General features: G+C 38.6%; 2 protein-coding genes across 3 annotated transcripts in view; one reads left to right on the top strand and one right to left on the bottom strand.

The window, feature by feature from the left end:
• Window positions 1-197: 197 nt before the first annotated feature.
• nle1 (notchless homolog 1) lies at window positions 198-9946 on the bottom strand. The gene is made up of 13 exons (XM_083568229.1): window positions 9815-9946; window positions 8260-8401; window positions 7922-8139; window positions 6513-6592; window positions 5344-5420; window positions 5159-5256; window positions 3581-3773; window positions 3271-3406; window positions 2940-2986; window positions 2655-2857; window positions 1315-1474; window positions 1148-1218; window positions 198-885 (listed from the first exon to the last, which is right to left on the bottom strand). The coding sequence occupies exons 2-13, from the start codon at window positions 8392-8394 to the stop codon at window positions 873-875; spliced, it is 1431 nt and encodes a 476-aa protein (XP_083424355.1). The 5' UTR covers window positions 8395-8401; window positions 9815-9946; the 3' UTR covers window positions 198-872.
• ltn1 (listerin E3 ubiquitin protein ligase 1) overlaps window positions 9920-27917 on the top strand; it is a 29149-nt gene continuing 11151 nt past the window's right edge. For both annotated transcript variants that reach the window (XM_083568168.1, XM_083568169.1), the window contains exons 1-19: window positions 9920-10046; window positions 11196-11402; window positions 11600-11698; window positions 12600-12830; window positions 12941-12993; window positions 13469-13649; window positions 13801-13974; window positions 15520-15710; window positions 18450-18597; window positions 19512-20273; window positions 21151-21192; window positions 22710-22908; window positions 23040-23279; window positions 24138-24291; window positions 25934-26081; window positions 26323-26530; window positions 26799-26958; window positions 27153-27257; window positions 27538-27680. In XM_083568168.1, the coding sequence (XP_083424294.1) occupies window positions 10005-10046; window positions 11196-11402; window positions 11600-11698; window positions 12600-12830; window positions 12941-12993; window positions 13469-13649; window positions 13801-13974; window positions 15520-15710; window positions 18450-18597; window positions 19512-20273; window positions 21151-21192; window positions 22710-22908; window positions 23040-23279; window positions 24138-24291; window positions 25934-26081; window positions 26323-26530; window positions 26799-26958; window positions 27153-27257; window positions 27538-27680 (3487 nt within the window). In that variant the 5' untranslated portion in view covers window positions 9920-10004. The remainder of the gene's footprint in view (window positions 10047-11195; window positions 11403-11599; window positions 11699-12599; window positions 12831-12940; window positions 12994-13468; window positions 13650-13800; window positions 13975-15519; window positions 15711-18449; window positions 18598-19511; window positions 20274-21150; window positions 21193-22709; window positions 22909-23039; window positions 23280-24137; window positions 24292-25933; window positions 26082-26322; window positions 26531-26798; window positions 26959-27152; window positions 27258-27537; window positions 27681-27917) is intronic.

The raw sequence follows: 27917 nt of genomic DNA, 5'->3' as shown, positions 1-27917 counted from the left end.
ACAAGTCTTCTACTAAAGCACTTGGAAAGCCCATAAAAACCAGCTGCTCAACTCCAGCCCTGAGTCATCAGACTGTAAAGAAGAGAAGAGATGATGTTCCTAACTTCAGCTCAAGCAGCTGGCTATGAGGCTCGAGATTATTGCTGTTCTTTTTTGCCTTCAAATCTGTGATTTAAAAAACAAAAACACACATGGGCTCTGTGGAATGATGTGAATTTATTGAAGCATGAATTGCTTGGAAACATGTCAGGACTTTTCTTCATCTCTGCTGAAATTGATTATGCATATGATTCGAGATGTGTAGACATGACCATTTGGTTGGTAGCTAACTTTGCTTAGGACCCTGTATATTGCTGCTGTCTAATGTTTTAATCTTGTAATGTGAGGACATGGATTTATGATTGTTTAGACTGCATGTGTTTCTGGTCATGTTCGATCTGGAAATAGTGTAGAGACAATGTCTTGACAAAAGAAATTTGATTCACTTTTTAAAAATAGTTTTATATACTGTTTAAGTTGGGCTTCGAATAGGATAAATAGATATATTCAGCATCAGGTTATGTGGGGATACAGAAATCAGATCAGGTCAATTGCTGAGAGTTTACATGGCCGATCCTGCCAAATTTCCTTAAGCTAAGAAGACACTATGACATCGTGCATTTCTCAGGCGCACCACCACGGCATCAACTGTCAGTACCTTTTAGCTGACTCAGATTACACACTGGGGCACTGGGTAATTAGGTTAAGGCTCAAACTGAGACAGCTGTCAGTCATCCTTTTAGACGAGGATTTGATTGCTGAAGGCTGGTGCACTGAAGTGCCTGCCTAATTGGCTGGTAAATGTCCAGTGTTGGGGCAGGCTCTTGCATCAGCTACCTCCGCCATCTATGTAAGGGGTGAAACAGATCAGACATACCAAGCGAGTGTGAGTAAATTTGATTACATGAGATTAGATTCAACTTTGTCATTGCACACGTATGGTACAAGACAACGAAATGCAGTTAGCATCTAACCAGAAGTGCATTGGTATCAGTGTAAAATATATACACATAAATGAACAATATGAATATAAACAAACAGTACATGGAATAACCATTATATACAAACATATAGAAAGCGGAGAAAAAAAAAAAAGCCAATTACTCACATCCTTAGACATTTGTCTTTCCCGCCACTGGCGACTCGCTGACCGTCAGGACTCCAATCTACAGCGAAAACCTGAAAGAATCACCATAACGTTCTTAGCAAACGCGAATAATATTAACAATGATCCTAATATTTAATATGGATGCTTCCTAAAACCGAGCCTCTCACCTCGTCAGCATGCCCTGGCAGATCCACGCTCAGTTTGCCAGTTTTCACATCCCACACCTTGAGTGTGCTGTCACTGCTCCCGCTTACCAACAGACGGCTGTCTGCCGACCAGGCAACCTGATACACGGCGGCAACGTGGCCACGGAGTGACGTTAAATACCTGCAGGAGGAGGAAATCATGTCCTACATTAAACTTGTTCGCTTCATTGTCAGTACACTAAAACTGAAAGAGCTGAAAGTATGACATGTTTTCAACACCAGAGTATATTCAAAAATTGTAATATGAACATATATAAGAAGTTATACAAGTGCAAGATGTGTGTAAGGCACAATATGTGTAGAGAATGTGATATAGGAAAATTACAATATTGAATATGTACAACTGTACAAATGTTATACACTGTATATACAGATGATATAGATATAAGGGCAGTCTTGGATATACAATGAATTATATACAGGATAATTGAATAGAATGATTCAATTGAATAATACTGTTATATACAGTATAACTGTCCAGAATGATCAGAAGAATGTGCAGAGTGGAGCAGAACTTATCTGCACTTTTTACTTCACACAAGATGCTAAACTGCATTTTATTGCTGTGTACCTGTTATAAGCAATAACAATAAAGTTCTGTCTGTATATCCATCCATCCATCCATCTTTAACTCAGACACAGGTAGCTTATGATGCTGAGGTATAGCACTTGATGTCTTAAGACTTAGGGAGCTGAAATCTGTTATTTCGGTTTGAATACAGTTGAATATTGCCAAGTAGATTTGCAATAACCTAAGCTTAGTTTAAGCCTAGGATATTTAAGCTTTTTTTTTTTTTTTTTTTACAGAATTATTTTTATTTTTTGGTAAAAAAAATAAAAATAAAAAAAATGCAGAAATTCGGGTTAAGTCACATGGGCACCACCTACTGTATTTTTTTGGAATAGCAGTACGGTTTCATACAAACAATATGCAAATATATTATACAATTCTTTTATATTGTTCTGTTATAAACCCTTATTATCAAAGACTACATAAATAAGAAAATGAAGTAAGTCGACAATGACAGTGTCATTCACAATCTAGTCCACATCAACATTTTATATAAATTATATAAAAACATATACACCTTCTGCAGATTATTTTCAATTTGAGTCATATAGTTCATGGGAAATGTTACTAATAATTTAAACAAAGCCGTTTTTTTTTTGTAACCAATCAGTTTAATACCCAGATAGTTAAAATCTGCACTGTAATCACAGTAATCATGCATCATACTTCCCACCCCAATACATAAATGCAACAATCCACAAAGAATAAAACATCAATTTAAATTACATACTTGCCAGTCCTGCCATCCCATATCTTGATCGACTTGTCAAAAGAAGCACTTGCGAGCAGTCGGGTGTCAGGGGAAAAGAGCACCTCATTGACCAGAGCCTGGTGTCCAGTCATACGAGCCACAGGCTTCTTCTCCTCTGCTGGATTCCAGAGAAACAGTGTGAAGTCATCAGAACCTGACACCAATCTTTCAGGAGCCTCACCCTGAATTAGAGACATTGCTCAATAAACTATAAAACCGCCAGTATATGAAGGTAAATCTCATTCTCATACATTTTGCACTTACTCTGACTTTCTTGTATCGCTGCAATGCTCTGTCTTTGATTTCTTCCACTGTAGGATGCAACCAAAAGGTACATTAGGCACCATATGACTATTGAATTAATGGTTTTATTAATAGTCTTTAATAAGAACCCCCTTTATAACATCATGCCTATGGGAATGTTTGGGATATTTGATCAGACCCAGCATGGAAACCCATTCATGTCCGGCCTGCAAATGATTGACTTAGAGTTTTAATTACAAGAGACTTAATTACAACCCCTGTTGTTAGATGTTTCAGACTGGTACAATAATCTGACCATATAAACCCCATATTCATGAATTGTTAATCTTACATGAGCCAGTAAGGTCCTGGGGGTTGATGGTAGCAGTGGCTGGTTCGAAGGCTCCAGTACGGAGGACGTAGTCGGTGCTGAGGGCCAGCGTGTTCACCCAGTGAGCATGACCTTGTAAGGTCCGACACTGAACCCCCTAAAGCGAGGAGAAATCCAAACACATCTCTATTAAATTCAGTAAATGTTAGACTGGCACTAATGGCCTTTGGGGTAAGAATCTGTACTGTGAATAAAGATTTCTAATAAAGAAGTGCTGCAAGTGTGTGTGTGTATATATGTGTACATACATACAAATAATGCAATTGCTTACATCTTTGGCTCTCCAGACTTTAATAGTCCGGTCCTGGGATGAAGTATACAAAAGACCATCCCCTCCCCATTTAACACAAGTCACTGACTGAGTGTGGCCTGTCAGGATCTTGTCGCAGCGGCCCAGCACCGTGTCCCATATCCGAACTGAACCGTCTTTAGATGAACTTGCCAAGTACCGGCACTCGGGGTTCCTTAGGATGAGTGACAAAGTAGACAGTTAAATACAGTACATAACAATAATAATTAAGAAAATGGGAATTCAAGATTAAAAGTAAAATCAGTGTAATAAATCTGGATCAGTTTGTTATTTATCATAAATATTGTCAGTTTAACATTTATTTAACACCTTATATTTCAGCATATTGGTTCAGGCAAAATATAAATACTCTAAACATCTAACCATGCAATCAGTATAAATGAACTGACAAAAAACTTTTTTTTTTTCTGAATTGAGATATTAGAAATACATTTTTGATCAAAATAGACCTTCATCAGCCCAATTAAAAACGTTAAAACATATTAATGTCTTGCATTTAATAATAGCACTGAATCCTTTTATCTACACACTTAACGTCGCTTACTCTTCAAGTGTGTCTGTCTTGAATAAAGCACATTTAAAAGTCACCAAGATTTGAAGAGCGAGCCGATAACTTCTACAAAGCGATCCTTATTTAATTACTATTCTCCATCGTTTTGTTCGGTCTCTTGCCGTGAACACTGTAATAAAAAATTAAACATGCCAGGTGTTCAACTAAGTGGGTGATATAATTAAACGAAGAACGTGGCATTATGAATTTGGACAAGAAGCAGTTTCTTTGCTAGTGAATGCATTCAAGTCCTACTCAAGTCTCCTGTTTCCTCGTGGCATTTCGCACACAAATAAGTCATTTGTATAGACACTGAAGAGAACATTTTCAAGCTGACCCATGTTAAAAGCAAACAAAAAAATAAAAAGAACAACCTGTAATATACATTATTAATGCGGTTGGCACTTTGTTTGTCCCCTGTCCCATTTCCACAATCATTTTACTTGCCTTTTGCCTCATTGTCTACCTTGCCTCTCTCTCTCTCTCTCTCTCTCTCTCTCTCTCTCCCTCTCTCCCTCTCTCACACACACACACACACACACACACACACACACACACACACACACACACACACACACACACACTTTTTTAAACACAGTTTATTATTATTCATATTTGTGACCAACATTTAAACAGTTTACATTTTTAAAACAATTTAAAATAAAATTTCTGCTTGGTTAAATTATATTCAAAATATATATATATTTTTTTAATAAAACGAATAATTCTCATTCTGCTTCTAGCATGTGTGTTTTCGATAGAGCCTATAAAAGCACTTCTGAAAGTCCGCTCTGAACGAAGGTGTCTGCTAAACGCTTTTAAATGTAAATGTTTGTGCCTTTCGAGTTCCTGTGCCAACACGACATGTTAAAGCTAAAATCATAGCTATGGAAATTGTCAGTAACATGAACAAATACAGATTCAGCATTCATATCATTTTAAACAGCATTTTTCTGGAACAAATAACATCAAATCAGGACAGAACTTACAGGTGCAATGGCTCCCAACACAGCCAAGTGATCCATTTCGTGTGTCCGGTCAGAGTCTTTCCTAATTGCTGTCCAGTTACTGGGTCCCACAGTATAATCTATTAGAAGAATATGTACACTTTCATAAATATTACTGTAATATTTTAAGGTATAGTCACTGTATTTGAAGCAGAATAAACACTTACTTGACTGTTCTTACACCCTGATGCCAACTTTTTGCCGTTGGGAGACCAGGCGATGGATAGAACCCAGTGTGAGTGTCCTTAAAGAAAGAAAGAGAGTCTGTTAACCGTAGTCTGTTAGGGGAAAGAAATGGAAAACATAAAACTGCTTTTCGTTTTTTTTTTTTTAACCTGCAGTTTATTATTATTAATGAATGAATTATTATTAACATCTGGAATTACATTTTTTTTTTCATTTTAAATATAATGTCTGCTTGGTTAAATGTATAAAATAATATTGTATACTATTTAATAAAAAATAAAATGGAATAAATCAAATTAATGCAATAAACCTTTTATTATATTGATTAAACTGAGTAATTAATTAAATTGGCACAAATTAAATTGACTTAATAAAATTAAATAAATGGAATATTTTTGTTTACATTTGTAGACCACATCTGGGTAATAAAGATTCTTATGAAAGCGTGTGTTTTACATTTAATATAACATTTTATACAGATACGTTCTACTCAACTTTTCTACTTATTTCCACATACTACAATGAATGCCTTCATTCCATTCATCCTTCACTCATTTACTCCCTCGAGATGCGGAATTTTCAGGAATTTCTTTTTAAAGAGATATTCTTGAAGCAGGACATAAAATGTTAAAGAATCCCAGTGTTGCTGAGGCTACTCACTTTGTACCTGGAAACGTGTACCGAACCGAAAGCCATGTATATACCCCTATTAGACTATATATTCAGCACAAATTCTATTGCTATACAAACTGGTTGTAGTCCTAGCTGGAACAGGAACAAGGTACTATGTTTGATTGTTTAATGTGTACATGCATTAATATGTGGGTTAATCTATTTAACTGTGAAGAAGTGTTTCAATGTGTTGTTATCACTGTCACATCTGTGACATCATTGTGTGACATCACAAAAGGGTTTCTTATAAATGGCTATTCATGTTTATGTTTGTAAGAGCTGATTGTATTATTTGTTATTTATCTGTTCTGTAGCTCTTACGGTGTTTCACTAAGAAAAGGTTTTTCATCAAGGAAAGGTAGATTTTGTGTTTCCCAAGGAAAGGCTGATGGCTGAACACAAAATAAAGGCTTTTTGAAACATCAGTACGCTTCACCATTGTCTGGCTGGGGGTTAGCTACAAGTATGTCTTTCTGACCTTTGGCAGTGTGATGAGGAGTCTCTGTGGTCAGATCCCAAAATCTCACAGTTGTGTCTCCAGAACCACTAGCCAGGTATCTAAAACAGATTAGACACAGAGGAGGAATATTGAGAACATCATCAAACTGTTCTACACAAAACAGTGTGTGTGTCATTAATAAACCCTGATACTGTCTATGACAAAAATCTAACCAGATTCCAGACCATTCACCTTAAAACCTGGGCAGCGGTTCAGGCATAAAATACACAAGATAGATAGAAACATGCAGGATTTAAATTTGCATGGTAGTCATACAAATTACAAAACTATGGATTAGAGGTGTTCAGGAAACCATTATGCCTCGAAAAAGTTTTATTCACTGTCTTGCCTAAAGCGTCCAACACTGTCTAAATTTCCAGTTTGAAATTGGCCCAGTTTCACACGGAGATCACGCCCTCAGTAACAGTTTAGTTTAGCTCCGTGACCAGTAATATGCTCAACACTAGAGGTCGACCGATTCATCGGTTTTGCCGATAAATCAGCACCTTTAGTTAATTGCTAGATAGTTTTTGTTTGTGGAGCGGCTGAGAAGGTCCGCTGTGCTTATACAGTACAAGAGCGGCCTCTAGAGGTAAATCACTGTGCCACGTGATGTTTGTTTTGACACACAAGATTACATTTGGGATGCAAAATGTTTATTTGGAATGGTACTTTTTGTTTTAGTTTGAATGCATGTCTTATTTTGCTCAATATTTATTAATATAATAAAATTCATATTTATTTCAGTTAGCACATTTTGATGATTCGGTACTTGTTTTTTTGTAATAAAATTTTTACATGTAGTGTTTTGTTTGTTTTTTTAGGCCAGTATCCATTTTAAAAACTATAAGTTGATTAATCGGTTATCTGCAAGTAAGATCCAACCTCGCTATCATTATCGCTAAATCCCACTATTGGTTAACTCGATCAATGATGTTTCAGAAAAATTTGGTGCCCCTTAACTACATGCGCAAGTATCAACGCAAAGGGCCTGAATACCTGTCAATTTGGTAGTTCAGTTTTATCAATGCAATAAATTTGCTAAATTACCATAAATCAGATGTGTGAATCTGTAAAAATCCAATCGATCAACTTCTATTAAAAAACACACTGCAACATATAGTCTTATCAACTAACAAACTTATAGAAAGAAATCGTTCCCCCTTCAAAAAACATGCCCTTCTTCAGATCCAGAAAGCAAAAAAATTCACCACCAACCAAATATTTACATATAGTATCTATAGTACCTACGTTAAATTTATTTTTTGCCATTGTTTCTGTTATGTTATTTGAGTGTGAACTGCCTACAAATGCAAAAGCGTTTGTAAATTATCGATACTATAGACATCATTCAGATAGAAAATAAGGATTGTGGCTGGTTCACTTACTTCCCTGTAGGACTGAAGGCCACTGAGATGACGGCCTCGGTGTGGCCCTCCAGCGAACTGGTGCAGCGAGCCACAGCCCTCACGCGGAACACAGCCTGGGGTTGGTACACCACGGGCAGCACATGTTCTGTTTCAATACTCAGAGTCTGCACACAAGCCCCGATGGATGACACCACCTCAGCATCATGCACGAAGAACAGCAGTGGCACCGGCTCTTCCTGAACACATAGAGAATAAGAAAGTAACTTAAAAACAGTTTTAGCTCTAAATGAGTCCTCAGTGTCTCCACATCTCAATAGCTGTCCACCAAACTAATGCGGTGTCTATGCTGATCTTACCTTCTGTAGCAGCGCATTACAGACCAGCTGTAGCTTATCCGGGGTTATGTTCATGGGCACATCAAAGGGAGATCCAAGAGGCTCGCCACCTTCATCCTGAAACTGGATTAACATGCGCTCTACGTCCCCACTCATTTTTTCCCTGTCAAAAGGAATAGCATTAAATCAGAATGCAAAATTCTAGCACAATTCTTAAATCTCATGATGCACAAGTGAAATTTCTCAATTGTAAAGAGTTCAATTATAATTTTCTGAGACTTCCCATGTGTGCAATGGGACCTGCAATGGGGTTAAACCCCCTAAAATGAACCAATCCTATAGCAGGTGTGGGGCTGTCATGTGTGCTGGGTGTGGGTTTCTTCCGTGATTTTGAGGAGGGAGTCCAGGGAAATTGGTTGTTATTCTTTTGGCAAGTAATGGACATTTAAAACAGTGCTTGGTTTGTTATGACCTTGGTCCACCCTGGAGCCTACCTGGGTGTTTGCATGTGCAGTGATGAGGTTGTATCAAAAGGTTTCGAGACTAGCTCTGTTTCAAGAAAGCACTTTACTTATCAATGCTTGCACACTATTTCCTTTAAAACAGTCCCAGCGCTCCCAGTGTTCTGAAACGTGTCCTTTAATTCTTCTTTTTGAAGCGTGTTAAGCACCTTCTGCGATTCACTCTGGATCTCTGCAAAACGGAGACCGGGGAAGCTGGATCTTAATCTTTGGGAGGAGGACGAAGTCAGCACAAGCCAAATCTGTCGAGTAGGGTGGGTGCCGAATCCAGATCATGTGGTCAGAATAGCATCAGTTGCACAGCTCCCAATTTTACAGATTCTGATGTCTTGTGGCACACTGACTTTTGAAGGTTGGTGCTCCCTGCGACTGTGCGTGCAGCCTTGTGCTGCCACCTGTTGGCTTGGTACAAAACTAGTCTTGAAGGTTTTTTATACGACCTCATATACATATTCCAATACATTCGTCCAGTTTTATGATATTACACTGTTTGTGCTTTATTTATATTTATATACTGAAATTTTTTTTTAACAGAAACCTAAAGAGAAGAAACTACTCAGATCAACTACTATTGACACTCTAAATAACATTTACATTTAATAGGATTTTATAGCATTTGGCAGACGCACTTATCCAGAGTGGTTTGTGATCTTATTTATAAGATCTGGACAGTTGAGGGTTAGGGGCCTTCTGACCCAGCAGTGGCAACCTGGTTGTGCTGGGATTTAAACTCATAACCTTCTGATCAAAAGTCAAACATCTCAACCACTGATCGACCACCTCCATATTAGTGATGCATAAAGAAATTATTTGTAAAATAAACAATTTAACATGAGGATAAAATACACAAAGAATGCAGATTTGTACTCCATCAATTACTTGTGAGTTAGAATATTGTTTTTCTTTTTAATATTTGAGTATTCCATAATGAACCTTTCTATCTTCTTTATAGTTAGAGATCTATTGACTAAATATATGTAACAATCAAGTATATGTTCTAAGCATGCGTAGAAAGAGAAACAACAACAACAACAATAATAATGATAACATGTTACCTGCTTTTTATTTGTATCCCAGTAAATATACTTTCTACACGTGTATTTTCGAATGGCGCTGGGAAATAACGTGCGTGTCACGACGTTTACGTCATAAGAGCGCGACGGTTTTGAACGTAAAGTAACTACTAGGCGCCTTCTACAGGCTGAGCCGAAGTCTGCGGGTGAAACGTTGAACAAACCAAGCAGCATGGGTGGAAAAAATAAGCAAAGGACGAAAGGAAATGTCCGGGTAAGGCTTATTTAGGCTGTTCAGAGGATGTTTTGATCGCTTGACTGGTTTATTTTTTGGTTAGTAGACTGGTTAACGTGGGGGTGATGTTGTGTGCTACTTCCATTAGACTTCTTCCAGGTTCCGGATGTGGTTTATTATTATGTCAAGTACGACAGTACAGTATGCCACAGTAAGACAAATACTAGATCCAAAGAATACCAGATAAAAATATAAAACTGGTGTAATATGTAGGTATGTGACGTAATAATTGGGGACAGTGTATTAAAGCGTGACATTTGTGACGTCATGACGCAAGAGGTTTCGCAACTCTTTCAGTAAAGCCCATTCTACACTTGTTTTGCCAATGTCCATTCACAAAGTCTTTTTGGTCAGATGTTACCGTGCTACTATTACTTTGTTGTACATTTTACAATATACAGAAGCAATTTTTGAAATCAGATTTTCACTGAAAGAATATTAATTTTAATGATTACTGTTTTATTGTATGGTCTCGTGGGTAATTATCATATTTACAAATTCAGAGCTACTCATTGTAAACCCTCTTTTAGATTACGTTCCTCTTATATGAAGTTCCTCTTTACTTCCTTTAAGAACATGTCAGAATCTTTAAACTCAAAGACCTTAAAAACTTATATTATTCCTGAATCTGTTGTAAGAAACCTTTAATGTTTTACAATAACAGTGTTATACTTCTCTATGCTTTAGTAGTATCTGTATGTTCCCCTTTTTTATTCTCGCTCTTCTTCGCACTCGTTGAAATATGTATAGAAACATACATCTAACCCAACCAAAGCAAATTATTGTCCAAAGTGGGTGGGATATATTAGGCAGCAAGTGAACATTGTGTCCTCAAAGTTGGCGTGTTAAAAGCAGAAAAAATGGGCAAGCGTAAGAATTTGAGCGAGTTTGACAAGGGCCAAATTGTGATGGCTAGACGATCAGATCATCTTCAAAACTGCAGCTCTTGTGGGATGTTCCTGGTCTGCAGTGGTCAGTATCTATCAAAAGTGGTCCTGTTTTGGGGACCAACAAATATTAGTCAGGTGGTCAAAATGTTATACCTGATCGGTGTATTTTTGACTGATGTATCACTGAACTCACCTCCCTGCTATTTCTACAACACCATTTTTTCCATCTCTTTTTCAGCCGTCCAGCAGTGGCCGAGCTGCAGAACTCTTGGCTAGGGAAAACGGAGTGGTTCCTGGGTTTGTCGGATTCGGGATTTCGACCTCAAACGAGCCGGGATATGTGCCTGCGGTCTACGGCGCTGAGGAAATTGACAACCTGGTGGATGCTGATTTTCGGCTGGTTTTAAGGAAATTGTCCAAAAGAGATGTGGTGACGAAATTAAAGGTCAGTGTTCTTGATTGATTTGGTGTGTAGTTTTGATTGATTTGCGTGTAGGAGTTGGGTAAGATAAAACAATTAAGACTCTCATTGTGAACTTTGCACATCGCGAATAAAGCGATCCTGATCTAGAACTTTACGATGGAGACGTTTGTGTTTTATCTACAAAACCGATCTTAGAAAGTGAGTCATTGTCCTTGCAGGCTGTACAAGAATTCGGAGCCATGTGTCAAGAGCGGGATTCCGACATAGTCAAAGGAGTTCTTCCATATTGGCCACGGATATACTGCAAAATATCGATGGTAAGATTTTGTGATTTTATATTATTAATGGGTTTTGTCTCGATCTCCTAATTCCATTTATTCCTCTCCACTTACTCTTCACTTGTAACACCTGTACACCTGATGTTGGTGACCTGTTCACATCAAATACCAGACCTGAGTTTGTATATGTTTAAAAAAACAATATTTTTGATTTTTTTATGCACAGTGGTCTATTTATTAGAGGTCGACCGATATGTTTTTTGTTTTTTTTTGGGCGATGCAGATTTTTTTTGTGCGATAGGTTTCGGTCGATTTTCTTTTTTTCTCGCCTTTATCTCATAAAATCTAACAGTTAATTAATAAGATGCTTAAATTAAACATTCATTAAACAACAAAAGCCTTTCCAATCACTTAGCACTTGTTAGCAGGTTTTGGTACTTGTGCCAACCTGTAGAAAAAAAACTACAGCTGGTTAATTGATAACAAAACAGTTCCAAAAAATTTAAAATGTCGGATGTTTTTTGAGCGTCAGGTGGATTTAGTTTATCCGCTGTGTTCCGCACTGTTGGCTTTAGTCGGACGCCGTCAGCTGTTTTTCTTCCGAGCTTGTAGGTCGAGTTGTAACCGGTGCTCATTGGTGAAAAAGAGAACTCTGATTGGCTATCCAGCTTTAAAAAAAAAAAACAGAAGTGATGAAAGCAAACAATGAAAAGAGGGAACTTGCAGACACTTGCTCTTGTCTTCGCAACTTGGCAGGAAGGATTAAAAAAATTGGCAGTTAGTAATGATTTTATATACTGTGGTATTGCTACATAATTGATTTATTGGATAAATGTATGAATGAACATGGGTAGAGATATTTCTAGTAAACTGATTAGTTGGTGTACATTTTATCTATAATACCAACTGCTACATAGTTATAACTTTGATCTTGTGTTAGGATTATGACCGACGAGTTCGAGAAGCCACACAGCAGGCATTCGAACAGCTGATTCTGAAAGTCAAGCGCAACCTCGCCCCATACCTGAAGGGAATAATGGGCCATTGGCTTATAGCTCAGTGTGACCCCTATTCCCCTGCTGCCTCTGCCGCCAATGTCGCCTTTCAGGCTGCCTTCCCCCTCAACAAACAGCCAGAGGCACTCGGCTTCTGCAAAGATGAAGTGCTGAACGTAAGGAATATCATTTACAAATGCGTATTTATTAACATGAGGAATAATTCACTGTCCGAGGGGACGTAAACATGAGCTGTTACACACGCTTTACCGTTATCTTTTTTTAGGTGCTCCAGGACAATTTGCTCAAGGAAACAGCTGACACACTCAGTGACCCACAGTAAGTATAAACAAGTGAATATAGTAAATATGATTATAGATATATATTATAGAACAAGGTTTCCACAGAGTCTAAAAAAAAAGTCTAAAATTAAAAAAGTCAAATTAAATTCGCTGTTCTAATTTTCAGTTCTTTCTTTCGCTAGTCCAAATTTAATTCGCTGCATTATGACTACCAATGAGGCCAACAGCCAATCAGCTTTCTGTTATTGCCACAGATCTCTATTGGATCTTCCCACAGACGGATTTTATTTTTTAGTTATGAGGAAGTGCATGTTTGGCGATACTTAGTTTGGGGAAAAAATGAATTTAGGGCTTGGTTAAGAACAGTTGCTAACAACGTTAATTTGCTGTTTGTGTTTTTAATATTGTGATATCGGTCTTAAATTTGAGTTGTTGAAACCTGTAGAAACCCTGTCAGTTCAACCCAGTTGTTATTATTACATTTCTATTTCCGCCTATTTGTACACGTGCAGGAGCGTACCAGAGGAGGAGCGACACGCGAAATACGTGCGCGTTTTGACCAGCTCTCTGCTGGCGCTCAAGAAACTGCTCATGTCCTTATCCACGTCCGATCTCGAGGCTCTCAGCGAGCAACTTGCACATATAGTCTCGCAGGGCAAATTCTGGAAGTACAGCAAACACAAGACCCAGCAGGTGAGCTTCATAAGGTGCCCAAAACAAATCTGAACATTATAGGACCTAACACGGAGATGGTGGTCCTTATTCCCACCGATGAGCTGTAACCGAATTTTAACGCATTTTTGAGACATGAGTACCCAGCTGGAAGTTGTGTTCTCTCCTCCAGGTCAGAGGGGCGTTCTTTAAGGTGGTAGCCGCTCTGTGCGAACACGTCCCTCAGCTTGTTCGGGCCGAAGCAGCTCGAGCTTGTTCTACCGTACTCCTCAGTATCGATGACTCGGACCCTGTTGTTTTGGCACCGCTGTGGGAAGCCGTTCTGCACATTATCACCAGCATACAGGTCAGACCCTATGATGCAGTCTTGCTACTGGTACACTATATTGCAAAAGTTTGTGGACACCCGGTCGTATGTTTGGTATGTGCTTTTTAAGCATCACATTCCACATTTAGCCTCAATTTGCTCTTATATTTCCCTCCACTGTTTGGATGTTCCACTAGATTTTTGGAGTGTGCGTGTGGAGATTTGTGCTAATTCAGACACAAGGGTGGTATTAAAGTCAGGTACTGATGTAGGTGAGGTGAGGAGGCCTGGGATGCAGTCAGCGTTCACATTCATCCCAAAGGTGTTCAATAGAGTTTGGGTTCAGAGCTCGATAGCATGAGATCTTCCACTCCAACCCAAGCAAAGCATATCTTCATGGATTTTGCTTAGTGCACAGGGGCATTTTCATGCTTGAGTCTCCTAGTTCAAGTGAGGGGAAAATTTCATGCTGCTGCATCCAAAGACCCAAAACAATTGTGTGCTTTCAGCTTTGCGATAACAGTTTGGAAAAGAACGAATACTTAATGTCCATATAGTGTAGTTCTGTTTATATGACATATTCTGTACTCGTAATAGCCAATGGAATGAGCATGTAGAGCCGAAATGAGCAAGCCGGAATTGAGACAAAAAACAACAGAAAATCCTTGAAAATCTTTGATGAGAAGAAAACTAGACTCAAAATTATTTTCTAGCCAGATTATAAATTATTGGGAAAAAGAAATGAGTACTAAGTCTATTAAAATGAGGTTGAGTATGAGCAAATTGAGTAGAGTACTGGGAGAAACATACGTGGTGGTATCAAAAAGACTGGCTCTGGTTAGAAGAAAGTACATTATTTATCTACGTTTTCACATTGTTGGCTTCGAAACAGTCTAATAAAATACAGGCAATAGGCAATACAGTGCTCCCAGCGCTCCTGCCACTGTTCTGGAAGTCTTCTTCTCGAAGCGTGTTAAGCACCTTCTGCGATTCGCTCTGAATCTCTGCAGCGGATTCAAAACAACAACCTTAAAGCTGGATCTTTATCTTCGGGAAGAGGGCAAAGTCTGCAGGACCCAGATCTGTCGAGGAAGGGTGGGTGCGAAAGTGAACATTTTGATGTTTTAGACGATCATCATGCACAAGTTGCTGAACGGTCTCAAAATGTTCAGGAGTCCTTCCTGATCTCGCACCGTCTTCCGGTGAGGTTCTTCCGCTCTTAAAGCGCACGTTCCACTCTAAACATCATTGCAGCATCGCCGTACGTCACATCAAACGTCTCTGTAGCAGATTTGCTCAGTTTCACGCAGAATTTCACGTTTGCTTATTGTTCTTGGACTTCGTCGTCCATGATGAAATTTCTGAAAGTTCTGATACCATCTCGTAAAATTGTACTACGTTCCCAGAAGCTGTCTTAAAATTTCGGTCATTTCAGTTGAGCAGTACATTTGCGTTATTCAGTAGGTCCCACTACAGTAAAATGACAAACTACTCAAAACTCTGTAATGTAAAAATATTCTGTATTTGGTTTTGACCATTCATTAAAATGTCAGATTACCCCTCATAGTTGCTCATGTTCTGCAGGACTGTTGGACTCATGTAAATGCTCGGAAGGGTGTGCTGCCCAAGCTTTGGCCTCTTCTGAAGGATGGGGGGAGAGGCCTAGCCACCTCCCTCCACCCTAACATGCTTCCATTTATCAGCAAACTGCCACGAGAGGTCACAGAGCCCAAACTCGACTTTTGTAGCATGTTTCTCTCTTCCATCATACAAGGGTAAGGAAAGTTTTTGCTTTTAACACATCGTCTCTGAAATTGTGACGATATTGCTGACTCAGTAGTCATTTGTAAAACAATTTAAAATAAAATGCCTGCTTGGTTTGAGTTAAAAAAAAAAAAAAAAAAAAAAAAAAAAAAAAATATATATATATATACAGTGAGGAAAATAAGTATTTGAACACTCTGCTATTTTGCAAGTTCTCCCACTTAGAAATCATGTAGGGGTCTGAAATTGTCATCGTAGGTGCATGTCCACTGTAAGAGACATAATCTAAAAAAAAAAAATCCAGAAATCACAATGTATGATTTTTAAACTATTTATTTGTATGATACAGCTGCAAATAAGTATTTGAACACCTGAGAAAGTCAATGTTAATATTTGGTACAGTAGCCTTTGTTTGCAATTACAGAGGTCAAACGTTTCCTGTAGTTTTTCACCAGGTTTGCACACACTGCAGGAGGGATTTTGGCCCACTCCTCCACACAGATCTTCTCTAGATCAGTCAGGTTTCTGGCCTGTCGCTGAGAAACACGGGGTTTGAGCTCCCTCCAAAGATTCTGGAGACTGGCTAGGCCACGCCAGAACCTTGATATGCTTCTTACAGAGCCACTTCTTGGTTATCCTGGCTGTGTGCTTCGGGTTATTGTCATGTTGGAAGACCCAGCCTCGACCCATCTTCAATGCTCTAACTGAGGGAAGGAGGTTGTTCCCCAAAATCTCGCAATACTTGGCCCCGGTCATCCTCTCCTTAATACAGTGCAGTCGCCCTGTCCCATGTGCAGAAAACACCCCCAAAGCATGATGCTACCACCCCCATGCTTCACAGTAGGGATGGTGTTCTTGGGATGGTACTCATCATTCTTCTTCCTCCAAACACGTTTAGTGGAATTATGACCCAAAAGTTATATTTTGGTCTCATCTGACCACATGACTTTCTCCCATGACTCCTCTGGATCATCCAAATGGTCATTGGCAAACTTAAGACATGCCTGGACATGTGCTGGTTTAAGCAGGGAACCCTTCCGTGCCATGCATGATTTCAAACCATGACGTCTTAGTGTATTACCAACAGTAACCTTGGAAACGGTGGTCCCAGCTCTTTTCAGGTCATTGACCAGCTCCTCCCGTGTGTTTCTGGGCTGATTTCTCACCTTCCTTAGGATCATTGAGACCCCACGAGGTGAGATCTTGCATGGAGCCCCAGTCCGAGGGAGATTGACAGTCATGTTTAGCTTCTTCCATTTTCTAATGATTGCTCCAACAGTGGACCCTTTTTCACCAAGCTGTTTGGCAATTTCCCCGTAGCCCTTTCCAGCCTTGTGGAGGTGTACAATTTTGTCTCTAGTGTCTTTGGACAGCTCTTTGGTCTTGGCCATGTTAGTAGTTGGATTCTTACTGATTGTATGGGGTGGACAGGTGTCTTTATGCAGCTAACGACCTCAAACAGGTGCATCTAATTTAGGATAATAAATGTAGTGTAGGTGGACATTTTAAAGGCAGACTAACAGGTCTTTGAGGGTCAGAATTCTAGCTGATAGTCAGGTGTTCAAATACTTATTTGCAGCTGTATCATACAAATAAATAGTTTAAAAATCATATATTGTGAGTTCTGGATTTTTTTTTTTTTAGATTATGTCTCTCACAGTGGACATGCACCTATGATGACAATTTCAGACCCCTTCATGATTTCTGAGTGGGAGAACTTGCAAAATAGCAGGGTGTTTAAATACTTATTTTCCTCACTGTATATAAAATAAAAAAAGCAATACACTTTTGTATTATATTGATTAACTTTCATAATTTATTAAATCGGCACAAATGAAATTAATTCAATAAAATTTAATAAATTGTAAAGTTTAATTAAATTGTTTACATTTGTTAGACCCCATTTGGGTAATACAGATGTGTATCTCTGTGTGTGTGTGTGTGTGTGTGTGTGTGTGTGTGTGTGTGTGTGTGTGTGTGTGTGTTTTACATGTCTTTACAAATGTCTTCATTCCTTTCATCTTTAGTTCATTCACTCCCTCGATATGAATTGCAGGATGGTCTCCTTTAGGAGAAATTCTTATAGCTGGATACAAACCGCTAAACTAAAGTGTAAGGCGGAGACTAAACAAACTTGCAGTCTGCTGCTTAATACATTTGTGAGGGAACTCGTAAAAACGTAAAAACAGATTGCATTCGGTACACATGTGCACAAAATTTGTTCTGTTACACCCTTTTTTAATGCAATTGCACCTCTACATTCGATGTACCTTAGCTGTAGATCATGATCACGTTCTTTTTGGTCTCTGCAAATGTATATTACAATATGAGGGAACAAAAAATTGATCTGTCCATTTTTGTCTTGTTTGTCAAGCTGGCTAACTTTAATGAGTGATGTCATCTATACACAATAGGGATGTGCATCTCCATAACTGAGGCAGATGCGATTTGCATCTCGATGCATAGCCAAAGAAGGAAAGAAAGAATAAACGAAGGAAAGAAAACATGAAGGATTGAAAGGAAGGATAGAATGAAGGAAAGATCAAAAAAATGAAAGAAAGAAAAAGAGTAACAGTTGATATAATTGCTGTGGTCCCAGAAGGATTTAACACTTTGAGACCTGCTGTTACTTGTCCTCCACTATGTCAAATGTCCTTAAACAACATAGTCAGCTTCAAACGCATCCATTCACACCGTCGAGTGAAGATGCATGTGTCAACGAGTGTCTCACTGTCTGATGTTTGCTCTAGTCTTTCTAGTGAGCGTGCATTAGTCAGCCCCTCAGAGTGTTCAGCTATCGTCTTTGCTACCATGGAGTGCCTCCGTTTCCTTCTGCTACAGAATGCAGGAGAGGAGCCAGAGCACCTCGACATTCAGAACATGCTCATCTCAGAGCAGGTGAGTGGCTTTTAGGGCTGTGTGCATCGCTGCAATATGGCTGTTAAGGAATCATTTCTTACCCTCTTACCCTCCTTTCTTTATGTCACATCGTGAAAATAGATCATGTAAAATTAAATCATACAGTGTTTTTTGTGAATACTGTATTCTCTCCTTGAGAAAAAAAGATGCACAATACAAACTTTAAATTAATACTTTTTTTTTTCAATTTCCAAAATTTTTGAAAAAAAAAAAAACCTGATTCGAGGCCTTATACATTTTGCATCATACCAAACATCTTCAAATTAAAGTTGCCATTGTTCCTCAACGTGTTGACAACGTGGTGATGACTGGCCCTGCCCCCTCCCCAAACGAAGGCAGTACAAGCATGTGAACTTCTGTGGTGGTGGAAATGTCCAATTCTAGTGATTATATAATATTTAAAAAGAAAAAAAAGAAAACATCTGTAATTTTTTTATTAATACAATTTTTTTTTTAGTTCTAGCGTAGTGCAATTTATAGCTCAATATGAAACAACATAATTTATTGTACAATAGAGTTCAACAACTAATACACCTATTTAGTGACCTCTAATGCCTCCCATTTTTCCCCTGTATATGTGTCCTTAAGGGCCCTAGTGTGGGCATCTCTGGTGTATAGTTATAAATCAGTTATACTTTTGCTAAGATATGATTTCTTTATTTCAAATGATGTTTAGCGATAGGGGTAAAAAAATTTTTTTTTTTATGAGAATTGTATAAAATTAAGTTTTATTCTACTATGTTAAATGCACTTTTAGTGTTTTTTTTTTTTTTTGTAATTTGCACAGCTGAACAGTTGGTTCATTATGATAGATTTTTTTTTCATAAAAGTATAACATTTCTGGTTGTGCCTCTTATTCCCCTTTGTTTTTTTCTTCTGTCTCTCTTTTACAGCTCTTGCCGTTGATAGACAAAGCTCTTGGAAGCCGTGCATTGCAAAGCGGGCCTCTGTTTCCTCAGATCACAGAGATGTTAGTGTCGTGGGAGAAGCGAGCAGTTGAGAACGAGGCCTCCACGTTCCTCAGACTCCTGGCGGATTTCTGGGAGGGTTTACGCAGCCTTTGTGTGTGCTATGTAGACCTCGAGGAGCAGCAGGTAGAGCAGGTGGTGCTGCAGGGCATTGCCTCTCTGTTGCAGATCATGCAGAATCCAGCCAGCTCCTGCACCAAACAAGGGAAGAGAAAGAAAGCTGTAAAGGTCTGTTTCGCTGAGGAGGAGGAGGGGAAAGGGCAAGTGGCGAAAAACCTAAACCAGACTCCAGAGGTGGAGAACTTAGAGGGGCAGGAGAAGCAGCATTCTCCCCTGAGGAGCAGCCACTTGTTGGAGCTGGTGTGCCAGCTGACTGAGCTGAACATGGTGTATGTGAGTGAGCGTAACTCTGAGAGGCACTTGCACTTCCTGGCTCTGTTGCTGCAGGCATTTCCAAAGGCCGAGGTGTTCCAAGGGCTGCTAAAACCAGACAACGGGAAGACTGAAGTTAAACTGGAGGCCGAGTTCTCTGACAATCCAGCCATCCGTTTCCTTATGCAAAGAGTGATGGTGTGGCTCAGGCAGGACGACAGGAAAGACACAGACTTCTTGGTGGACATGGTGTTCAGTTCTTTGCAGTGCTGCAGCTCGAACACAGAGCAGACTCTTGTGCTCAACCACATCACTGTAAGATATCCAGTTTAATTTATAACACAGAATAGCCAAAAGTTTGTGGACACCTGACAATTACATCCGTATGTGCCTTCTCCAAATGTCCCTGTGCACAAACTGTGGTCCATAAAAGCTCCCCAGAATAGTGGATCTACAATACTATACAATACTATACAATACTATACTATACTATACTATACTATACTATACTATACTATACTATACTATACCCCAATCAGGCATAACATTATGACCACTGGCTGGTGAAGTGAATAACACTGATTATCTCTTCACTATGGCACCTGTTAGCAAGTGAAAATCTTTTCCTCAAAGTTGATGTGTTAGAAGCAGGAAAAATGGGCAGGAGTAAGGATTTAGGAGAGTTTGACAAGAGCCGAAAAACTGCAGCTCTTGTGGGCTGTTCCCGGTCTGCAGTGGTCAGTATCTTTTAAAAGTGGTCCATGGAAGGAACAGAGGTGAACCGGCGGCAGGGTCATAGGCAGCCAGTCTCATTGATGCACATGGGGATTGAAGGCCGATCCAATATATGAGCTCCTTGTAACTTAAATTGCTGAAGAAGTAGATGCTGTTAATGCTGTTAACGCTCTACAGGTCAGACTGTTTTTGCAGCCAAAGAAGGACTAAAACAATATTAGGCAGGTGGTCATAAAGCTATGCCTGATCTGTGTATTATATTACAGTGAATTGAATTGAGTTGAAGGGAGACGAAATTTGGAATCAAATGTACAAAATGCACACATGGGTGTCAGGTGTCCAGAAAATATTTTACCATCTAGTCTATCTTCCAGTGGATCTCCTCAAACATGACTTCCACTAATTTTTGCTAAAATATGCCATTTTTTTCCGTCTTCTATTTTTTCTCTGCATGTAGGTGGACCTAAAATGGAGTGTTATTCTACAGATTATCCAAAAGGTATGTTAAGACAGCGTAACGGTTTGTAGAGGTGGGGGGATATCTTGCTTGGAAGGTTATAGAATATATCACATCACAGTGTAAACATTATGATTCAAAGCCTAGAAGTCTGAATGCCTTTTTTAGAACCGCTAAGATGTTTTGACATGTCTTGAATGTTGTTCTTATTTTCATTACCTCTAGCATAGTATGTATACTACAATAATATGTGAGCAGCATGCCGGTACATGTTTGTAGTTTGGAGAGAAATCAAGTGAAAACTTTTTTAAATTTTGAAACACCTGATTAATGATCTCCAGAAAACACCTATTTATGTATATTTTCTGAAGTGTTCGAGTCCTGGATTATGTCGACCTGTTGCAGTTTAGAATGGCGTCTTTCACATTTCTATATGACCATAAATACTGGAGTATTTGAACTTGTTGGGTTAAAATAAATCCCTGAAAGATTGTTTGATCAATATAAAAAAAAAAAGTTACTTGGGTTTCTTATAGCACTATGCACACATTTTTTAAATTAAACTGCAAATTGCAGAGACTCACTGCTTTGCTTCGCCACATAGTGTAGTGTAAACTAGAGGTCAACAGTTGGCACAGATAGTTGATTGCTGTAACTATCGGCTATTGGCCAGAAATCCATACCATTTAATTTTTCCGGGTTGCATCTACGCTGGAGCGACTGAGAAGGCCCGTTGTCATAATACAGTAGAAGAGTGACCTCTAGAGGCGAATGTATAGAGGTGCTGTTTGTTTGGAAGCATTTAAAAATGCAATAGTAAATGTTAAAATTAATAAACAATACCTCTTAAGTATTTATTAACTTTAGTTAATGTTACAAATGGAATCTTACTTAAAAGGGTTACAATTTCACATAATTCTAAACAGTCATGCATAAAATGGCCATCTTTTAAGACCAGAGCATTGAAATTACATGTATTTTTTCAGGGGAATAAAGTTCAGGACTATTTATTTTTTTATATTTTTTTTACACAGTATCCATTTTAATAACTATTGGTTGATTAATCAGTTTTTGGCCAGTATGACCCAACCTAGCTATCGGTCGACCTCTACAAACCGATATGTACTTTGTTTGTTCTTGACCGATATGTACAGGCTCAAGGTGACCCATATTTACAATGGTCCTTTGGTGCGTTCACAACAAAACATTTTTTTTTTTTGCACAATAGCTGCCTCTATTTCAGTCACTAAAAGCACCAAAACCTACCTCCGAATGCTTATGTTTTAATGCATTTCAACAGTTCAGCAATACATAGGCTTAGTATTTATGGGTATATAACTGTGATAGTGATGCATTTGGAAACCTTCTGTATCTCAAATTTCTACCGTTGTTTCCACCAGTGCTGTCGTTTTTTTCTCATAATGTTTAGAGCATATTGAAATATGTAGTGGAATTGAGTTATACGTTTGTGTGATCTGCATTGAAATCTGTCGCCTATTTTGCCTTTTTTTGGTGTGCGTGTGCGTGTGCGTGTGTGTGTGTGTGTGTGTGTGTGTCAGGCATGTGCTGACCATGGTTATTTGGAGTTGTGTGCCAAGTGGTTAAGAGGGTCTGCACTAGGTGAGCGTATAGTAAGCCTGGCTGGAGAGCTGTGTGCTATGGGGCTGAAAGGTTCTCCCACTGCCTCATCTGCCTTAGACCAACATAACCACAGCTGGCACCTCATTAGTCTGGCTCTATCTCAGCAGCACAATGAAGGTAAACTCAGACCGCCATAAATCCTCCCTGAATAATCATTATACTTCTATGTAACTAATGTTGTACCGCTATACTCTATTACTGTTTATGTTTTATTACAAACTCGTATTGTACTATTTCCTTTCCTCCAGAGTCTCTGATAGGAAAGGTGTACGTCGAACAGATCATCGAGCACCTTCATGCCACTCTTTCCGAGGCTAAGGGCATGTCCGATGCTGGCAATATGGAACCTCTGGTCTCCTTCATATCCGACGTAGCCTTCAACTTCTTCTCATCAGTAAAAGGCTGTCTCCTGCTCGCCGCTGCCGAGGAGCTGCTGTTTACCATCTTCCAGCTGTGTGCTCAGAATCAGATGCTTACACATCTCTCAGGTAACGTTTCACCTCCTGACTTAATTTAGCTGTAGTTTTGGTTGGAGATGGCACTTATGGAAAATAGAGATGAAAGTGGAAAAACAAGGGATTGTCGTGAAATACATACATTTTGTGATGAAAGATGCTGTTTCAAAGTGGAACCTAATTTCTTTCATTTTGAAACTTTGACCTGAAATAGACTTTTTTTGGGGGGGGATTTTATCTGCAATTTAACCCTGTTTATTCAACCTTATATAACTGTGCCTAATGTGTAATTCATCTCTTTTGTCTAAACCAAAGTGTATAAAATTTACATTTTTGTTTATTTAAATTTTAATACTGTATGCTTACTTTTAGTTGCTTACCCAAAAATAAAAGTTTTAGTTTTAATAGAGGTAAAAACAAAACAAAACTGTGTATTCATACTTAGATCGATAAGGCATAATATTATGTCCACCTGCCTAATATTGTGTTGGTCCCCTTATGCTGCCAAAACAGTTTGTGTTCTGAGACCTTTATATCAGAAATTTTCAACAATTTGAGCTAGAGTAATCGTCTGTTGGATCAGACCAATGACCCTGTCGCCGGTTCACCACGGTTCCTTCCTCGGACCACTTTTAAACACTCAACAAGAGCTGCAATTTTGGAGACCCTCTGACCCAGTCATCTCGATGTCACAATCTTGTCAAACTCGCTTAAATCCTAACGCTTGCCCATTTATCCTGCTTCTAACACATCAACTTTGAGAACAAATTGTTCACATGCTGCCTTATAAATCCCACCCACTAAGATCATTCACAACTTGCTTATTGTGTTTAACTTGATATTTGTGTTCAAATGTAATTGTGTTTGTGTTTGTGTGTGTGTGTGTGTTAGACACTTTGCGGGAGAAGCTGAAACATGCCTACACTGTTGGAGTGCACTCTTTGGTCACACACTTGGGTGCAGGCATAACAAAGGGCACCATCCTCCACAATGCTGCAGTCTGGATTAAAAACCAACTTCTCACCTCACCCCTCAATGTGAAGAGGTACCGCACATCACCACCTCTTTCTTTAAGGGTTTGAATATGCTGAAATAGACATTATATGGACAATAGTTTGTGGATGCCAGAGCCTATGATTGTCTTTTTTGAACATCCCATTCCACATTTAGTCCCCATTTACTATAATAATGTCCTCCACTCTTCTGGGAAGATGTTCCACTAGAACTCCACAGGGGTGTTTGTAAAAACAGGTAGAGATATAGGGAGCGGAGGCCTCAGTGTTATAATTAATCCCAAAGGTGTCCCATAGGGTTAAAGGCCGAGCTCTATAGCTGGCCACTCAAGATCTTTTATTCCAACCCATGTAAACCATATGTCCATAGAGGTGGCTTTGTGTACAGAGGTGTTGTCATGCTGTAACATTTTTGGGTCTCCAAGTTCCAAGTGAATGCTACCACATCCAAAGACATCCAATACAACAGTGTGCCTTTAGATTTTGGGCTGACAGTTTGGGGAAGAAACACATTTGGCTGTAAAAGTCAGGTGTCCCAATACTTTTGTCTTAAGTAGTGTATGCATTTTTTTATTTTTTTTTATTATATTATATTATATAGTCAGACCCGAGCATGTGACATGATGTACTTACGACCGGTTTTACGGTCCCTATCTACGTCGTAAGTTGGGGTCTACCTGCATATAATATAGTCTACGATAATAGCGTAATTGTTGTTTTGACAATTTTTGACAATGACAAAGATTTGACTATCGAGTATATTGCAAAACCCCCGAGAAACACACCTACAGAGTGCACGCATACATTACGTGATGAAGACTTGTGCGTGTCACACTGCATGATTCAGTCTGTTAAAATGCATTTAGAATGATCACAAAAGAAAATGTGTACCTTCACAATGCATCCGGAAAGTTTTCACAGCGCTTCACTTTTTCCACCTTTTGTTCTGTTACAGCCTTATTCCAAAATGGATTCAATTATTTTCTCAAAATTTTACAAACAGTACCCCATAATGAAAGAAGTTTGTTTCTTTGCAAATTTAAACATTTTTTTTTATATTTCACATTTAAAGTTGTTGATAGTGATTTCATTTGCTTGGTAACAGTCTAAATGTCTTTTAATTATTTTTATTGACTGATTAAATGTAAGACTGACTCAAAGATGAACTTTTAGGAAAAAATGGATTTATGAAGGTAAAAGAAACACTGAACTGATCACCACACAGAATCTGAAAAATAAAAAAAATCCTAGGAGTCAGTTGTCTACGATATTCTTCGTTACCCACACAATAATGCACTCAGCTAAATATTGTCTGATTATCCCAATTCCCAAGTCCCAATTATTTGCCAATATCGCACACCCCTATCATAGACAGAAAAATCCTTTGTCCAAAAGTGGTCTTTTTTTTTTTTAGCTATTTGGTGAAATCCAGAAGATTTTCCTCAGGCCACTACACGAATAGTCTCATAACAATGGTTTTGATAGAAATGCCTATTAACAAGAATGGCGTATGATGTGAATGGATTAATACTGTTGTTTTAGTTTATTCTGATTATTTCAGTGTGTTCCATAACTTAACTGTCTAAGTATTATTTATCTCATGTAGCTCTACCTTTCATCAACTCATTAGAAGGTTTATTCCCCCTTTTGTAATCATGTGCTTGCTGTTTGCAGTCTGCAGGTTCTGGTGCAAGCGGTGCAGAGCTTAACTGACACTCTAGCCATTGCCCAGACGAGCGGCTGTCTGCTGGATCAGTTCGTCAGCTGTCTTACTCCAACAAACGAGCAGTGGGCCAAGCTCAGAGAAGCCCTCCCTCCTCAGGTACGTAGTCACTTGGCTTTGATTGCTCTACAGTTTTATGTGAGATTGATTAACCATGATCATGGCCATTACAAGTAAATCACAAATGTAAATAACGATCTAGGACATTTAATTGTTGATAGAAGAAAAGTGACTAAAAAAAAAATCCATCTAGACATGTTAATGTATACTTTATTATTATTATTTTTTTTGTTAAGTGATTGTTCATGTTTTTACAATGACTTGTTATACCTCTTTGCAGTGGGTGAAGCGCCCCTTGCTGTGCGGGCATTTTAGAGCAAATTGTGTGTGTCCTGGCATGGAGTTGTTGAAGGTGAGAGGATTAGAGACAATCCCTGCACACTTGTGTGCCAGTGCTATGCTGGGCAAGCTTATTTTCAGTGCAGTACCGGATGATGAGCAGCAGGAGGCGACAGATACCATCAAACTCGCCGATCTTGAAAACACGGGTGAGGCAGAGAACACTGATACAATATTCTTAACGGAATTATAAAGCGTTATAAAAGAATTGTAAATAAATTATCCTGTGATTAACATAAGTAGACTAAGATGCACAAGCTGGTAACAAGCACATGGAAATGAACATTTGTAAAAGTGATCCTGAAAGAACAAATTCTCCAGGGAAGTGCATCTTGATCATCTGGATATTACAAATGTATTATGTACAAATGTATGTATATAATGTAATATTTTCAATGCATTTCTTGTTCTTTATAGTTGCTGAAATTCTCTACACTCTGCAGTGGTGTGAAGAGATGGAGCATTGCCCTGCCTTGGTGTCTGAATATCACAAACTGCTTCAAGAGTGGGACGTAGTGGGGAAAGTGCACACAACAAGCTGTGATAAAGTTGCCATTCTGGAAACGCTGTTCACAAGGTGAACCCATTTATCTATTCTCAAATTCGAATCTGCTTAAATTCCACCGCATCGATTATTTTCTAATTAATGTGTCATTAATAACTAATATCCATGTTTAGATGCATGTTGGAATGACCTTCCTTCTAAATGTGTTAGATCTGTTTTTAATGAGTGCAATTAATCCAAGGTTTTACGTTCGGTTCGAATTGCAGGTCACGAGAAGAGGGTGCCCTCTGGTCACTGACATTGGCAAGCTATATTCAGAATAACAATGCAGTCACCAGACACATCACGAGTCTCTATGATAATGTGGAAAGGTAAGAGAACTACTGAAAGTTTGAGTTAGTATTTCATTAAAGGAGGTATTTAAAAAAATAAATACAAAGGGGTGTGAGGTTATAGCTATTTACCTATAGTTGCCATTAAGGATGTGCATCTCCTGCTCATCAGCAACGGCTATTGTTAAAGCTTATTATTATTATTATTATTATTATTATTATTATGGGCTTGTGTATATAAAATGTAAAGCCTGGACACCATTTTATAATTATTTATCTATCAATATATTTATTTGTGTGTCTGTGTTTCTGCCCTCAGTTTCTACCCTCTTTCAGAGCAGAACGTGAGCACTATAAAGGTACTGTGTTCGTATATGACTACTACAGAGAGAGAAGCCCTCATCGCTCTGTCCATTGCTGAATTACTCAACTGGCAGGAGAAAGAACAAGATTGTGCTGAAAGTAAGATGAACGATTTTACACCTTTTTTTTTTTTTTTTTTTGGGTTTTATTTATACACTTACTCCAAGGAACCCGTTATTTGCCACCCAGATTTCTAGGGTTTTAGTTGGCTCACTCAGTATAGTAGGTAGATGATTTATATAAGTTGATTTTTTCAATGCAGAAAGAATCAAGACACCTGGCAATCATGTGCATCAGTGCAATCTACTGTTAGTGTTTATATTTAAATACGATAAT

The sequence above is a fragment of the Silurus aristotelis genome (genome assembly GCF_946808225.1).
Source record: "Silurus aristotelis genome assembly, chromosome: 18".
In the NCBI taxonomy this organism is placed as follows: Eukaryota; Metazoa; Chordata; class Actinopteri; order Siluriformes; family Siluridae; genus Silurus; species Silurus aristotelis.
Note: the sequence above shows the minus strand (reverse complement) of the source record. Positions and strands in the feature narration are given on the sequence as shown.